General features: G+C 35.3%; 1 protein-coding gene across 4 annotated transcripts in view; it reads left to right on the top strand.

The window, feature by feature from the left end:
* The window catches only part of LOC136840811 (protein mono-ADP-ribosyltransferase PARP12-like), a 124,132-nt gene extending 110,853 nt beyond the window's left edge, over positions 1 to 13,279 (top strand). For all 4 annotated transcript variants that reach the window (XM_067107722.1, XM_067107721.1, XM_067107723.1 and 1 more), the window contains 4 exons: positions 1,190 to 1,239; positions 3,283 to 5,525; positions 5,990 to 6,136; positions 8,619 to 13,279. In XM_067107722.1, coding sequence (XP_066963823.1) covers positions 1,190 to 1,239; positions 3,283 to 5,525; positions 5,990 to 6,136; positions 8,619 to 8,856 — 2,678 coding nt within the window. In that variant the 3' untranslated portion in view covers positions 8,857 to 13,279. The remainder of the gene's footprint in view (positions 1 to 1,189; positions 1,240 to 3,282; positions 5,526 to 5,989; positions 6,137 to 8,618) is intronic.
* Positions 13,280 to 18,385: the final 5,106 nt, after the last annotated feature.

Here is an 18,385-nt window from a genome sequence, read left to right as displayed (position 1 = left end):
GACCTGAATCCTTTAGTGAGCTATCATGATCAATGCGTTACTTAGCGGTGTGATATTTAAATTTCAACATAACTCTGGTACAGTAATTGCAAACGGTTCAAAAGAATAAGTTTGATTAAAAGAATATTTTTAGCATACATTCAAACTTCCTTTCTGATCTTATATTAGTTTTTTTTTTATCTCAGCAATACAATTGTGAAATTGCGCTTTCAATAGTTTTTGTTATTGTTTTCTCTTGGGAATTGCGTTATGAACGAGTTAGAGAAATGTTGTTGTAACTTGTTGCTAGTATTATTATTCATAACGAGAGCACTTTCATTTGGTATAAACCAAAATGGTCTTTAGCCTGATGACAAGTGGAGAGAATTAGCATCCCCTAAAACCCTCTTGGAAATGTGTCAACCTGCCGAGAACGTTATTGTAAAGCACAAGGTTTCCTAGGGACAAAAGGAATAATTAAGAAACCTCCCCTATGTTTTTATTGCGCAGAATGGACGCGCTTTTGAATGCTGAAGACAAAGAAAGTAAGCGGCATTGTTGCAATTCACTGGAATTTGTTTACAAGTCCTTTATACTTTCTATGTTATTTGGTGCCGTAAATTTCTATTGAATATAAAAAAAATGTCTATTTACATTTGTTTGGACGTCATTGAATCTGAATCGGTGCACACGATTCTAGTTTAGATTTAATTGAATTGAATCTGTATATATGTGATTCTAGTTTAGATTTCATTGAATCTAAATCGGTGCACACAATTCTAGTTTAGATTTCGCTGAATCTGTATCGGGCACATGAATTTAGCTAAGATTCCGTGGAGTCTGGATCGGTTTTAGTTCAACTCTTCAATTGAGTTTTAGTTCAACTCTTCAATTGAGTTTTAGTTTAGCATTCATAACATCATGCTTGTGCTCTATTAAGGACAAATTTCAGTCATAGCAGAGGAAAATATTTTAAAGGATTTATAGGTCAAGTCCATTGTTGAATGTGATCCTTGGACCATTTTTATTTCTATTCTGCTCCACCACCAATTTTGTCAGTTCCTATATGATGATTTTTTAAAATTTTACACATTTTTTTTATTACCGTGTTAGCAGTTAGTGAGGTATTTAACTTTTTTTTTTGTATATGTGGGGTTTGGTTTGTTAACTAGTTTTAATATGTCGAGTAACTGTAAATAAAATTTTCCAGTTGAGGTGAGCGAGAACAAGAAAAAGAAGAAACCCCAAGGAGGAGAGAAGGTATTGTGCTGCTTTTATTTTCCGTTTAATCCATTCTGTAGATTTTTTTTATAGAAGAGTGTTCTGTTTTGAAAGTTACAAAAAAACTGTGGCTGTTATGAAGGAAGTTAATTATTGTGAGCATTGCTGAGTATCAGTTAAGAAAAATATTCATTCATGTTATTCTTGTGGTCAAGTATTTCTAGGAGAAAATCCAGTGACTGATTAGTAACAAATGTAGTAGTGGCTTTCTTTTCAATTCCATATTCTTGCAAGGGATCGACCCTATTATTCTGGGCAAGAAGAAATACAAGTCTTCCAGGCTCTTTCCCAGTGTGAGTCTTCACAACATTTATCATAGACTTGCAAACATTATTTTTTTTTACTTAACGATTGTAAGGCATCCATGTACAGATAGTCCCCGGGTTACAGTGGCTCTGACTTACGGCGTTCCGTACGCATGGCACTTTTTTTCAATATATTCATCAAAAAATTGGTTCCAGGTTACGGCTGATGTTCCAGAGTTACGGTGCCGAAACCCTAAAGTTGTGGTGCCATAACTCGGATTACGGTGCTGTAAGCGCCGTAGGCGCTGATGTTCTGAGTTACAGCATTTTGCTACGGCATGCCACTGGAACAGAACCTCCGCTGTAACTTGGGTACTGCCTGTATGTCCCGTAAACCGTTATGTTGATGCTTTAAGGTGCTCATTCAAATGAGAAACCTTAGTACATTTATTCAGACTCGTGTTTGAGTTGACTAATGCTGTACAGTAGTATGTGAAAATCAAATTTAAAGTGAACGAGGAAGCAGTTACATTGAGTGAGAACCTCTCATCTGATAAAACTGTAGAAAACATGACTGATTTATGTGTAGCTCTTCATGGACCTGGATTTTCTTCTGCCTAGTAAATATTCATTGTTAAATCAGAGATTGCAAGTAGGTAGATATAAGATATTCTTTGTTATTATTTCGTTGTCTGCATTATTAACAAAATGTCACGAGCATGTGAATTTATTAATGTTGCCGGTTGGTGTGTGTATCACTAGAGATTACTTGGTGCATATTCCATTTTTTTTTTTTTTGTCTTTGAGCTATTTTGTAACTTCATTTACAGAAAGCTGTAGCCAGCAAATTTCTCTGTTATTGGTGATAGCTAGTTAAAACTATTAAACAGGTATCTTTGGTAGGTAGAGAAATGGTAGGGGTACGAGTTGAGTAAGCCTCTTGCTCTACTTCGGGTATACGTACTGTATTCTCAAGATCACAGTTGGTAGTTGAAGGAGTAACAACTCAGGGTAGGAGAGAAAAGAGCAAGGGATGGGTGAGAAACTTCAGAAAAGATATGAAACCTTCATTACCTTCCACATCAGAAGTAGCTGAATAAGGTAAGCAGTGAAAAGAGAGAGTATGTTGTTGGAGGCCGCTTTTTCATCAGTTGTATGTTGAATCTCAGCCCTCCTGTAGATTGGATACCTGTCACTTGGATAGTGATGGCCAAAAATGAATTGGTTCTTACGTATGAAGCCAAAGGTTGAGAATTGTCATGGATGTGATGTGTTCGTAGTCATTCACTTTATGCAGTTTTAAAGGCATGTGAGCACTCACTTAAGGGGGCATCTGGAGCCATGAAGCTTACCTCCATATTGAATGTGCTGCTCAAAAACGGATCCTGCATTATTGTGTGAGAGCCAGTTTTCTCAGTCTTGGATTTGTCAGGAGGCTAGAACTTATGTGGGGAGGGGGGAGGGGGTGGAGTTTGTAGCCTTCTCCATTGTCTGGCTACAAAACAATTTTTATCTAGGTAATATGTTAACAACTTGTATTTAAAAGTATGAACATTGTGTTTTTGAAACTTTTTAATTTCCTGTAATTGTTTGAAGAAAACCTGGCAGAATTGCAAATTTGAGGATATACACCCTGTTTTGATAACTTTAATGTAATGATGTTTTTAGAGTTAGTGCTAATAGTGTGATTTCTTTTGTAACTGTATACAGACAAAATAGCATCTTTTTTTTGAATAATCAAGTCACTAACTTAGGTTGTATTTATTCCAAATTACAGGATACGCGGAAAAGTACGTCAATGGTTAACTTAGCCAGTTCCAGAGAACAGCCATACCCCAAAGCAAGAGGCAAAAGTCCCTCTCTAGGAGGTGGTTATGATAAAAACAGTGCTTTAGGTAATCGGCAGTATCAACAACCAGCCTTTCATCCAACTCCTTATCACACAAACATTACTGTACATCAGCCTCGTCCTGTCCGCTCCCAGCACGCTCAGCAACCTCCTCCCAGTCTTTTTCAAGTTGGGCATTCCTTTGCATCACAGGGAGCTCCACCTTACGGAAGTATATGTGATACAAGGCCACTTAATGTACAGGGAAACAGGCCTCCGTTACTAAACCACCTGTATTACCCTGATAGGCCGCCGCCACCATCTTATGAAGAATCTGTTGGAGTTCTGGAACCTCATGTTGTTCCTCGTTTTGAAAGCGTAGAAGCAGAAAAGAAGCCAAACACTGACCAGGCACCAGATAAAAAGAGACCTGCGCAGTCGGATTTGAGAGTAGACACACTAGTGAAAACCCTTGCCATATTTCGAGGACACTATGAGAAAGCAGAAACAATTGGACGCCATGTTGACAGACATTCAGATGAGGTTATCAGATGCGCCCGTTCACGGAAAGATTTATTTGCTATAATGGGCAAAGGAAAAGATGCCATGATTGAGCTTGTCCCCAAGGTCTCTTTGTGCGCTGACTATTTCACAGAGGACAGTTGTAATGCCAAGGACACTTGTGAGAAACTCCACATATGCAAAACCTACGTTACAGAATATTGCAATTCAGGAACAAACTGTGAATATGGACATCGGTGGGACACCAACCACAACAGTAAAATTCTCTCTAAATTCTATTTGGACTTGATTCAGAGAGACATATTGCACCAAGTTATGAAGAAATTGTTTAAGGTTAACTTTAAACCCAGGGTGTGTCAAAACTACAACAGTGACCAAGGATGCAAAAATGACTCTTGTAGATGGTTACATATTTGTAAGACTTATGTTTTAGGTTCTGGAAAGTGTAGTGTGAAAGGCTGCTCTCTTAATCATAATATAATTGACAAACAGTGCAGCTCACTCTTGAAGGCATCTGGAGTTTCACTGAATGAAAGTCCTCGTGATATTCTGTTACTTTTAATATCGTCGATGGGTGCGTCTGTCGGGAAGGATTCCAGTGAAAAAGACACGCCTAAAAAGAAGAAGAAGAAGAAGGAGGAGGAGGACGAGAAAGCTGCTTGTGGACCAGACAGCTTACCAGATGACGGCAGTGATACAGATCATTCGGAAGATTCTGAAGATGAGAATAAAAAAGATAGACCGTCGACATCCAAGAAAAAAGCTAATAAGATAAACAAATCGAAGACAGTAAAATCTACCGATTTGATAGGCGATGTTGTAGTTCCTGAAATATGTGTTTTCTCAGTAGATAATAAATGCATAAATGAGAAAAAAGGATGCAAATATCTTCATTCTAAAAGTCTATTCCATTGGCAAGTTGAAAAGGATAAGAAATGGTACAATCTTCGTGTCTTTCAGTCGAAGAAATTAGAAAGTGCTTATCGGGATGTACATCAGGCGTCCACTGAGGTGCCAGCCCTCGACAAGAGTAAAGTAGAAGACCACGCTAAAGAACTGATGAATGTGGTAGGAACTAATTCCTGGAAAGCAGATTTCCGAACTATGACAATAACAAGAAGTGACGCAACTCTGAAAATTCGACGCTTATCAACACAGTCGTCTGTCCTCTTCCAACACCCGAAAGCCACGGTGTTTGAATGGTACTGTCAAGATGAGCAAGGAAAATGGATTCAGTTTGGGAAGGCAAACTTTATAGGAAACGCCTCCTGCGAGGATGTGGAGAAGCTGTATTTGTCTGATCCGTCATCGAGTATGTTGATATGCACTGGTGAGAGTAAGTTTAAACTTGAATTTTCTAGAATGGTACAGGTGAACATGGTGACAGATGAGGAAAGGGAAATTAGACGAAGGCCAGCTGGGCTTACGTATCAGAGGAAACCTGCTGACGCTGACGATCAAAGATCATCGTTGCCTTCTCACTGGAGTCCCATGCCAGCTGATCAGACCCACTTGCTGGTGCCGCTAGATGCAGACAGTAATGAGTACCTGGAAGTGGCAACTAGAGTACGTCTCACACTCCCCACAGCCTTTATTGTCTCTATAAAGAGACTTCAAAATCCGTACTTGTGGCGCTTGTTGCACCTCAGAAAGGAAGAACTTTCCAGGAGGTAATTATCTCTCTGGTTACTGAAATTGGCACAGTATATTTTAACTTTTAATATATAAGTCTTAATATGCATGATCTGAATAGGAGTGAGAAATCATTTTCATGGGTGTTCTATAAATAAATAGTAATTTCAATTAAAACTTGTAATCTTGAGAGAGATCTTTGATACATGATGTAACACCAAAAAGTATACAACCAAAGATGTAAGTATTTGTGGTATGGTGATAAAAGTGGTTTTTACCGTAGGTACTGAGGATTCTGAACTTTTGCCTAGAGGACGAACTGCAAGCGGCCTCTTAAAGTAAAGCGATTTTAACTTGAATGTGCGCTCATATACAAGTGAAATCTTGTTTTGTATGTATGCATAAAGTTTTTTTCTTTTTTTTTTTTTAGGAAAATTCTGGACATTTAATATGTAACAAAATTAGACTTATATACCTAGCACATACTTTCTGGTTTTGTCAGGTATGATGAGAATCAGCTAAATATGCAGAAACTTTTCCATGGTGTCAATCCAAAAGACACGGACGTTATTTGTAAGGAGAATTTCGACTGGCGTCAGAATGATACCAGCAATCAAGATTTTGGCCAAGGCACTTATTTTTCCAATAGGTAAGTACAGTATGTACCTTGATAATTTCCTTATAAGTGACAGAGATGAATTATTTCTGTATATATTTATTATTCTGCATTACAAAAGTACTGTCCTTTGCATTTTGGTTTTTATCAACTCTGGTAAAACAAAAGTCTTATGCTATCTGTGTAACTATAGAGGTAAAATGTAGAAGGCAGGAAAACAGGATTATGAACAGATCTGTAATAAAATGACTACAATGGAAAGTGTTGACTAGAAGGCCTTGTCGATAGTAGACAGTTCTCCCGAAATTCCGTTGACAGAAGAGTGAGACCCATCTTTCGTGAGTGGTAAGTTTTGGTTGTGCTCATGTTTTTTCAGAAGTAAGATGGTTCCATATCCAGAGTTTCACAGCAGATTCCTCCTTCCATTAGGCATTGTTGAAAATAGGAAAGTGCAACAGTGCACTCAGAAAATTACCCAATGAAAATACCTGTGCATTGAAATAACTTTGTAAAAGAATTAGCTTTATTGAAGTGGATGAACAGTTATTTGTAAGTATGACCTTGCAGTGAAGTTTGGTTAGATACCCCCTCCTTTCGTACTTCTTATTCCATCTGCAGCTTTGCTCTGAAGCATCATCACCACCTGTTTGTGGAAGGGGAAATTAAGAATAAAAATGGATTGTGTTCATGAAACTTTTTTTTTTTTTTGTAGAAATTTACGTTTTTGTACAAGGACAAATCATAGGTGACAGTGCTCTTTGGCAAGAAGTTGGCTGAATAGAGATCAGATCCACTTATTGGGGTTACAGTGTCACTTAAATCAATGTATTGAAATATGTTACTGTTAGCTGTCTCAGGAAAAACAGTCACTTGGAAAATATGTGGTTTGTTGATACTGCTGGTTTGGTAGGACCATACTAAAAGCTCAACGATTGCATATATATATATATATATATATATATATATATATATATATATATATATATATATATATATATATATATATATATATATATATATATATATATATATATATATATATATATAATATATAATATATAATATATAATATATATATATATATATATATATATATATATAATATATAATATATATATATATATATATATATATAATATATATATATATATATATATATATATATATATATATATATATATATATATATATATATATATATATATATAATATATATTATATATAATATATAATATTACATATAATATATATTATATATTATATATTATATATTATATATATATTATATATAATATATAATATATATATATAATATATAATATATAATATATAATATATAATATATAATATATAATATATAATATATAATATATAATTATAATTATAATTATAATTATAATTAATATATAATATATAATATATAATATATAATATATAATATATAATATATAATATATAATATATAATATATAATATATAATATATAATATATAATATATAATATATAATATATAATATATATATATAATATATAATATATAATATATAATATATAATATATAATATATAATATATAATATATAATATATAATATATAATATATAATATATAATATATAATATATAATATATAATATATAATATATAATATATAATATATAATTATAATATATAATATACACAGTTGACACCCCCCAAAAAACTCTTATAACTGCACATTTAAACAGGTCAGACACCAAAGACTACCTGTAAAAACATTTATAACTGTCCATTTAATGGTTCAGACACCAAGTGTACACCTTAAACTCTCATCCTACACCAAATATACCTTAAACTATCATCCTAAAACACTTTAATATCATTTCAAAGTCATTTTACAACATTACCCTTAAAAATATATGGCTTACAGCTAAGTGTGAAACCTGAACTCATCTCTCCCCCTACATTCAGTCAGGGCCTTTTCTCTGTTAGAGTATTGAGGTTGTCCTATTTTCTTTTTACAGAACAGGGAAACATTAGGAAAAACACTAGGAATTCACAAGTTCAGTATGTATTGAAATGCATGAAAAAAAAAAAAATATGATATGCTGTGTTTACTTTAATATTAATATCTGAAAATTAGTAAATCATGTTTTTATCACCAAAAATGTATTTAGTCATGAAAATAACATCAAAATACACTACTCAGTGAATATTTCTCAACAAAAAAGTTGGTGAATTGCTGAATTTATTGTGAATAATTTGGGTATAAGTTCCACAGAAAAATCCGCAAATCGGTGAAGCCGAAGTGTGAGGCCACAAATAGCAGAGGTTGACTGTATATATATATATATATATATATATATATATATATATATATATATATATATATATATATATATATATATATATATATATATATATATATATATATATATATATACTATTTAATTTATTTTACGCCTATACCTACATATATACATATACTTTTATAGCCTCACTGTGCACTGTACATGTATAAATGTTTTTTTTTACAGTGCTGCAGTTGGCCGTACGTACTGCAGGCCAGATGATTTTGGACGAATCCACATGTTTCTGGCTCAAGTTATTATCGGGATGGTGACTGAAGGAAATTCTTCCTATACTCGTCCGCCACCTAATCCCAATACTGGTGCTCTTTATGACACTACTGTTGATAATATCACAGCACCTACAGTATTCGTGAAATACGAGAAAGGAGAGTACTACCCAGAATATATAATCGAGTTCTACTAAATATTTTTCATAATATTGCACAGTATTATCATTTCCCAGAGAAATGTAATATAGCCTAATTGCCGTGAGTGTTTTTTTTTATTGTTTTATAACTTTTGTATTTTTTCATTGTCAGATATTTGATGATGGAGTGTTGAGGTCAGTTTTATGGTTTGTTTGCTCTGATGCTGAATTCAACAACAACAAAAGAAAACCTACTGTGCAATTATGTTAAGTAATGTCTCAGATAATTTCATTACCTAAGTATTACAGCACTAATCACCATTGTGTTACATCTTCAACATAATATTGAAGACAGATTTCACACGTGAACTTTAGTAAGGTATGTAATTTGGATAATAAAAGACTTAAATTTATTTCACAATAATTATTAACATACCATTTAAAGGATATAAATGTTTTTAAATGTACCTAAATAAGCCAGCAACAGATTTGTCAAGGTACAGTCATGATGGATGCACATGATATTTAAAGATAGCAGACTTTGCAGTCTTGAGGTGCAACGTGTTGTACTTTGGCAATGATTGATGTTTATTTTTTATAGCATTCACAGATAATTGTTAATTGTTTTAAAAAAAAGATTTAGATTGTTTCAGCACAATACCAAAGGGATGATACAGATTCAGACCAATTACAAAGATGCAGGAAAAACAAGGGTGACATGCACTAAAATAGCTTAGGCCAGTTTGAATCATTCACAGTGAATGATGACCACATTGCCCTCTGATCTCTCTCTTTCACTCATATCGTTGAATTAGCATCCACACTTTCAACATGAAATGCTTCAGGTGAACGTTGTTGAACTGTATCTATTTTTAGCCATTTCATCCAAGGTTTGGTAAGTAGCAAGTGATATCTATTATCCAGTGAAACCTTGGTCCTAAATAATACTGTATTGGGGTTTCTGCTGTATATTTTAATGTGTAATCTGTGTAATGCATTGTATAGCAAGAAACGTCACAATACAAAATTAGCAGAAACGGCTATGAATGGATGTGAGTGGATTGTTGTAAGAAAGATGAGGATGTAGAGGAAAAGAAATGTTAATACTGGTGGTAATTTTGCTTTAAAAACATTATGCTTCTGATGTAGCTTATTACAAAAATATTGTGCTAGTGATGCAGTTGTTTGCAAGTTTGCATCCTTGGTAATATTTTGTATGTAGAGTAGTTGTTCTCGGGTAGCACTCTGCTAGACCCGAGTTCGAGTCTCTGGCCGGCCAATGAAGAATTAGAGGAATTTATTTCTGGTGATAGAAATTCGTTTCTCGGTATAATGTGGTTCGGATTTCACAATAAGCTGTAGGTCCCGTTGCTAGGTAACCAATTGGTTCTTAGCCACGTAAAATAAGTCTAATCCTTGGGGCCAGCCCTAGGAGAGCTGTTAATCAGCTCAGTGGTATGGTTAAACTAAGGTATACTTAACTTTTTTGTAAGTAGAGTAATTTGCATGTGTACCCTTGATAATGTATTTAGATTAGTGTACAGTTGTGTAATCCATGATGGTATACATTTTGAAATATAATTATTGGAAGGATTTTAAGTCTTTTGTTTTGATGCATATGATTGCTGTAGTTTGAAATCATTGACTTATTTGCAATACAGTAGCTGATTTTCTTTGTTTACTCTTAAACTTTTTTTTTTTATGGTGCTTGGTTTTTACTTCGTGCTTCTGAAAGATGCCTGTTTATGTAGCCTTCTTGTTTTTTAATGAAATGTAATTTTTGTTTGTAAAGTAAGAATGAGTTATTAGATGCCACTTTGCAGTTTGAAGTTAATAAATACCTCTTATTGCATTTTAAAACCATCTAATGTTTGGGTGTGTCCCAGAGATAAAACTGTTAACTATTTAGTAGATACAAGTGAGAAATGTTTGTCACGGGCTTTATGTATCCTGTACCAAATAGGACAGTTTTTTAATTGATTAAAGCTGGGAGTGGACGCATTTCTATGCCTTGTAATAGTAAATAAGTTACTGTAATGTGGATTTATAATTTAGTCATTTCCTGCAAGAGGTGCCTTACTTAGATTTATATATCTGGTGGACATTGTTGTTTATAAATTTCCGTAATCTAAGAATTTTGAACAATTAACTGTATTAGGTTGATAGATTTTACCAATACTGTACAGTATTCAAGCCCCTGAAACTTTATTCAGTTTTTACACTAGGTTTCAGCCACTTGTAGGAACCCCGGAAATAACTTTGCTTATTATAAACATCATCCATTTCTGTAGATATCCAGTATGATCTGTTTTGCTTGTTTCATTGATTTTTGGGTATCTGGGAAGTTTCCTGGATTGTTGATAGATTTCTTCATTATCCTTTGATTATCAAGCAATCTCCAGGTTTAATTAGTATTGTGTAGATTGCAGCAATTTCTTGGGAACCCTGGAACAATCTCCTGTAAAATTTGTGCATCAGTTGTCATTTTTTCTCCGACCTTGAGGAATTTTGGAAGTGTAGAAATACAGGAGTTTTGTGAAAGGGAGGTATCCCTTTACATGGGAAAGTACTTTAGAATGTAAATGATGTTTGAAAGTATTTGATTTTGATAATTTATTAAACCTGGTGTCGCAAAATCCCATGCATCCATCCCTAATTGTAATTATTATATGAATTTCATTTATGTCTTTTGAAAATATTCTAGGAGATCAGTTTCTACTTAGCATGATTTAAAGTGGAAGAGATCTTGTCAGGAAATATTTAATGAAATCTGATGTATTGTTAGGGACAATTTCATATCCCTTAACCATGGGTGGATTACATGTACAGTGTAGTAATCAATAAATAAGATTTTTTGTGAGCTGTAATGATACCCCCATGAGAAGCACTATATACTGTATAAAGTATTTATCTACTTGTTTCATAAATCTTGTGAATTAAGTAGTAAGTTCCTCTGCTGTAAGACAGCAACAAATATCTTACCTGCATGTTTTAACAGTAAATTGCAGATTTGTAAAAACTGACTAGCAAGGTAGATATTTGAACACATGTTCTTTATGGTTGTACATGTAAGCTGGTAGAGAATATAATGTAGGAAGAGTGAACACTGATAGCTTCGTTATGAATATGGCATTTGTTTGCACTAATACTCCCACAGATGTTAGATTAAAGTGTGCTCATCTGAATTCTAAAAATTCTTTATCAGCAATGGCTTTGGTGTTGGTGGTGGTGGTTATTTGCTTTATCAACTTATTTTTTATTATATTGTACATTAACTGGCCCGCTGAATAAAATTTTAGACGGGGTTAGCCCAGATGATTAGTTCTTAATGAAAATTAAGCAGGTGCTGCTGGAAAAAGTAAAAAATAATTAGCCATTTAAGCATGATGAGAGCAGATGGAAGTGAGGAATAGTTAAAAGTAAGTAAACAGTGCAAAAGGGGACATTAGTTGTCATGTGAATAATGCTGCAGTTTAGTCTGCAAAAACTCTCCTCTGTCTTAAGTATACTTACCGATTTTTCTTTCACATTAGGATTTTGAATATTATGCTACTTTTAGAAAAGTGAAAATTTAGCCTTGAGGTACGTATTTTAATACTGACTGGATATGAATCAGTTTTATATACAGTATACTGAAATATAAACTGGCTCTTGCTTTGCTTGCTGCTAAAAGGTAGCAAGCAAAAGGGCTTGTTTGTTATTGCATTTTTTAGCTTGAATGAATTTTGTATTGCAAGTATATATATTTATAATGAGTATATATGCAAGTATATATATTTATAATGAGTGGAAAGAAGAGGCCTGAACATAGGAAAAAAAGAGTGTTTGTGTAAGAGGTAAATAGCACTGTGTGTAAGGTGTTTCATGCACTGCTGGTGAGCTTTCTGTGCCTATTCTTGTGGAAATCCTTCTGGTAGTACATCAATAATTCTACAATAGTGTGTGTGTGTGTGGGGGGGGGGCGCCTACCTTTACCTTTAACCTGCCTTGCACAACCAATTCCTTGTTACCAAAGCCAATAAGGCTTCTCTTTCATTTGCATTCATCTTCAAATCCTGGCCTATACACATTCATTATCACAACTTTTCTCCTACTGCACTTTTATCTTACGCATTCAGTCACCCAGCTAACATTATTTGTTCCTTTCACCCCTTCTCAGTCTCTCAGACTACAGCTGCTGCACATGCCCTGACTGTACACCATTCTACTATCTATGACACATTACCGAGTATATCTGAGTTATTTGAATTAATGATGGATGTCCAAATGTGTTGATAGGCAGTTTTTCATAAAATGAAGGTCAAGGTTTATTTTTCCTGGATTGCATTTGGTCAAACAATATAGCACTGAAGTATGGTGTAGTCTTCATCTAATTGATTTATGAAAAAAAATTTCATGAAATCAGAGAATTTTGTCTGAGACTGCAACTGTTCTTAAGGAATTTTGTATAATTGTTTAGTTCAATATATTATGTAAACCATAGTTTTTTCCTTCATCCTTTGTTATATAACTGCATTAGTTTGCGTTAGGTATAGACCTCTTACCATTCCTTTGATGGCAAGGATCATTCTTACATATTTATGCCTGTATGATATTTGCTTTATAGAGGAATTGTTTAAAGTTAGTGTCCTAACCAGAAATTTGCTGAATATCTCCAACCAGAAACTTGTTGTAATATGTCTGTGCCAGCACTTTTTAAAAATCCCACTTTAGAGGGGACAGAGTAGACTGTATTGTCTTGCTAGGAAATAAACTGAATTTCTGTGCATATCGTTTAGATGACTTGTGCATGGGCCATTCATGATATCAGTTAGCATCCAGCATTCATAAGTGAGGATACTTACCCTCATACTATGATCTCTTTCATTATGGCAGTGAACCATGTCTTTGTAAATTTGAATGGCTAAATTGGTTCTGAATTTTCAAGTCAGTTCTGAACTGTTATTGGTTCTGAATTTTCAAGTCAATTCTGAACTGTTGCAGTCTGTGAAGTTAGTGTACTGTGTGATTGTAAGTATTTGTAATATGAATGGCATGAACACTTAAGTACCAGTCATAGTGCAGTGTGTGTGGTGAGGCTTCAAAACCAAAGAACATTTGCAAGAGAACAGCTCATGAAGTGAAATTGGGTTTGGTGCCAAGAGCATTGCTAAAGCACTCTTATCTTCCTTACTTCATGAAGATATGTGACCCAGTCATCGAGGAGTTGGAGAAGCCCCATTTCATCTACTTCCAGAATTTGAACCCAGGGCTGGCCAGCTAATCTACCCAGATGGTCAGCTATGAAAATCTTATTATTGATCTGAAGGATGGAGCTGGAGAACCAAACCACAAAGCCACATCTGCTACAAATTGCAGTTGGTACAAGAGGTTTGAGAGAGAGAGAGAGAGAGAGAGAGAGAGCTGATATTTAGCTTTTAAAAACATCCAAGGAAGTTGCATGTTGAAGGAGAAGGCTACTTAGGTGTATGTGGAGATCCTGAATCAACAAATATATGACTTGTTTCAGCACCAAATAAGTCAACCCTGGATGGGATAGGCCTCTTCTGTAAGATGAAAAACAAGATTTTTGTCTATGTTGAAAAATACAAGAGAGTGCAAAGGCTACCAAAGGACCATTATCACCCTTGCTGTGCTTACCAGTACTGGTAATGTGAAATTAATGTTGCAATAAATTTACAGCCAAGAGAATACAGGAACACTGAATGCATTTCTTAAGGTGCAGCTTTGTTAATCTGCGAGTCCTACTTGGAGCATGAGAGCATGGGTGACTACGCCCATCAACCTTAACTACATGATTTGCCATGTTTTTCTGCCCTTGGGATTACACCAGATAGAGTAGTTTTCTCAGATTCCTTTTCCTCATTGATAGTACTCGCTTCATCCTGTTTCAATTGTCACAATATTGAGGTGTTTTTGCCTGCTAGCATTACCTTTCTCATTCAACCCTTGAATTAAGGATCATTTAAGCACTCGGTTTGTACTGTCACTGGCACATAAAGAGCAGCTTGGCCCTACGAGAATCCTCAAGTGCACGGGCTTCTCTTCTGATAACATCCAGGAGGACATGAGATTTTTGCACAAGGATGGACAAAGAGGATGTTGCTAAATTACTGGAGTGACACAGATGCCAATAAATAAGGGATTGATAATTCTTTAACAGGAGGAAGTAGCATTACAGTAAGGTACCAGGAAAGAAGGGTCAGAATCTCATAAGGTATGTCAAATATCAAAGAGCCTTGGTGACAAGCTTGCACAGTTTGATGATGCCAGTACTTTCATGAAGCAGTTCAATCCTAACACTACTATGAGTGGCGGAAGCTGGCAGCCAAAGACATTCCCTCAGAGTTTACGAATATGTATCTTTTGAGAGTAGAAGTAAATTGATAACAGTAACAAGTATACTTTGGAAAGCCAGGAATTGCTGGGCTTCTCATCCCTTGGCGGAGCTCGGTTAGAGTGCACAAGATATATACAGAAGAATTGATGTGCAATTCCAAAGCTTAACTGCCATGGCTTACTACATAGGTAAGGTATTCATACAGTTACCAAACTTGGGCACTGTGTCCTTGCAGTCTCTAGCATCATGTTTTTCTGGTGTGAACTGAAAATCTAACCTAAAGTTTGCAAGAGGTTTAACTGTATCAATGTTTTTGGAGGCAGTGGTTACTTTCTTCTGAAGTTGGGCTGGAGGTATTTCCTAGGCATGCACCCCTACAGGCAACTTCATTAAGTTCTTTAGTTTCCAAGGTACTCTAAATGCTGTCAGTTCCAGCTGTTAGAGATTTTAAATCTATGTTTGCCTGCGTTTTAGGTAATGCTCAACTAGACATTGCTTATAACCTGGACCCCAGGAGGTCTTTGTGTTGTGTGGAATTAAGGTGCCTGGTGCACCATAACTTTTTGGGAACCTTGATGGGGTTTAGTTTTTGATTCCAAAGCTGTTTGAGTCTAGTAAAAGCCTCTTGAAGCAATTAAACCCTCGCTTGATAGCCCTAAGACCTGTGAAAGGGTAAGAGAATTCCAAATGTGGAATGCTGGCATTTGCATGAAGATGATAATCTTTTGTTCTTGATCTAGGCTGAGAGCAAAAATAACTATATTGAGGCCTTTCCCTTCTCAAGGTTGTTAAATGCAGACTGGACCTTATAAGGGCAATTAGAGTTTACTTAAAAGAGATTAAGGCTGTTAGAGAAGACACTCATTTTATGCATAAGGATGAATCAATACTGTGATGTCTAAGGGCACTGCCCTTTTTTCCTTACGTGTTTGGTAAAATTAACAAATAACCTTATCCGGAGTTATTACCTTACTGGAAGTAATTATGCGGTATGAAAGTTTTAGTGGTTGTACTCAGCCACTGAGAAAGTAGTAGCAACAGCAAGGGCTCAACGTCCAGAGGTGCAGACCTGTTTGAGACCAAGTGGAATTTTTTTATATTTTTGCCAGTTTTTTGTTCACCAGTGCATAATCCTCTAGCTTGGGCAGTGGACACTAAGCTGTTCCCTGGTTAGGTCTAGACTTTAATGTTTTTCCTCCTTTTGCTGTTAAACCCTTAATTTATAGGGATTGGCAAAATGATTGAACAAATATACCCCCCACAAAACAAACTAAAACAAATTAAGAACGAAGTTAAAAATGGCATTCTTCTACCCACAAGCAAAGAATCAATGAGGTTATTTAACAAGACTCAGAATAGGACATCCAGACTGCATGGTCATCTGATGTCAACTCCGCACACAAACCCAATAACTTGTGAAAGATGTAACTGAATCCAGTAACAATCAAACACATCTTGATTGACTGTCCCAGATGGCATCATGAAAGAAAGGCTTATTTACAAAATAAATCAATAAAGGATATTCTAGCAGAAGGTAATAACTTTTCAATTAATAATATCATTCTTTTTCCTAAACAAAATTAAATTGATAAGTAAAAATATAATCTTCCCCCCTTTTTTTTTCTCTGATTGTTTTTTTCTAACTCCCCCTTTGTTATTATTTATTTATTTAGTTAACTACTTAATTTTTTTATGTACTCTTTCCCCCATTCTTTTCCCAGCCCGAGAAGAACCCTAAAAGAGTTCAGAGGTCTGGTTAAACAAATCATTTATAACTAACTAACTCCTTTTGCTGTGTTTCAGGAAGCAATCAGTGTGTTAGGGGATTGTAAGTTGTCTCTTGGTGTTGATTACCCCAGGTGACCAGGGAAAGCTGGGTTTCCTGTTCCTTTGAGTGGTGGATGCAAGGAGCCAAGAGATGAAAGGTTTCATCACAATCCCACAAGCTACAATGACTGCGTGGGATGGTGCATGGTTCTGGGAGCTCAAAGTGGGATCTTGCAGTAATGCCATTATCAGTGCTCAGAGAGAATCTAATACTGTACTGTACTGTAATTGATTTGTGAGGTTCAAGAAATGTCAGAAGTGAAAGACTGATTCTCTATTATTCTCGACAGGTGTTTATAATGCGACAAGTGGACGGAAAGGTAGCAGGCGACCTGAGGCCCCCCCGCTTCGTCCATACAGAAATTGTTTGTTAATAGGCATAAGAAGACATATATAATGCGTTACAGAACATGTAAAAGGCAGATATATATATCGGCGGAAAGGCTGTACAATGATGCATACGATGAGATACATAAAGAATCTGGAAATAATAACAAGTAAATATATGATGTGTGATTAATGTAACATATGAGGAGCAAAATAAAAGAATGGAGAGGCGGTTTGACGCCCTTACAGATTCTTCCAACACCAGTAGTCAGGGTGGAAGTCATGGTCCCACATTAAGGGTTTTTTTTCCAGCACCGATACCTATATAAACAACATGTCAGGTTTCTTTTGTTCCTCAGGCATGAGAAAATTTCTTGGTAGGAGCCTTCAAGGCTACAGCACCATGTTGGCTTTAGCTATAGCCTTGTCTGAGGACAAAGACATCTAGATACCTACCAAGGTGTAAAGGTGGAGTTTCCCAAAGTCTCTTGATAAGTGCTTTACCTTGGAATCTGTATGTGGTTCTTCAGTTCTTTATGTTGTCTTCCGTTTGAACTGTTTTGGAACAAGCTCCTTGTAACGTAGTTTCTATGGAAATTTCACAGTTGCCTTAGCTACTACTAAAGAGTGAGAAAGCTACATGCTTTTTCAGTTAAGGTAGGCTTTGCTAAAAGCAAGGAAATTATTTTTGTCTTAATTTAGGCTAAGTATGGTTTTGGGCTAGGCCCTTACCTACAACAGTATCTTTACCTAGCCTGGTGTCACTAGGGCATGAAGAACTTGACCCCATGGGGGTCCAGTAAGGACTTCAAGAATTGTTGGTATTGCACTAAAAGGATTAAACCTGATGTAAAAGTTCTGTGTATAGCGATTCGGAAACCAGGCCTTCCGAAGAGTAGGAATGTAATGTCCTTTTCATTAGGACTTTGGTTAAGGACTCTCATGCCAATTTATCTCCTTAATGGAAGGTAAGCCACTTGACATGCTAGCAGTGGCTACAACTTTTAAAATCTGAAAAGAACTTAACTTTGGATAAGATGCTGAAATCACTCAGTGGCTTGGTAATCTTGTATTTGCAATACTGTAGTTTAT

This window comes from Macrobrachium rosenbergii, chromosome 8 (genome assembly GCF_040412425.1).
Source record: "Macrobrachium rosenbergii isolate ZJJX-2024 chromosome 8, ASM4041242v1, whole genome shotgun sequence".
Taxonomy (NCBI): domain Eukaryota; kingdom Metazoa; phylum Arthropoda; class Malacostraca; order Decapoda; family Palaemonidae; genus Macrobrachium; species Macrobrachium rosenbergii.
This window is presented reverse-complemented; position numbering and strand designations above follow the sequence as displayed.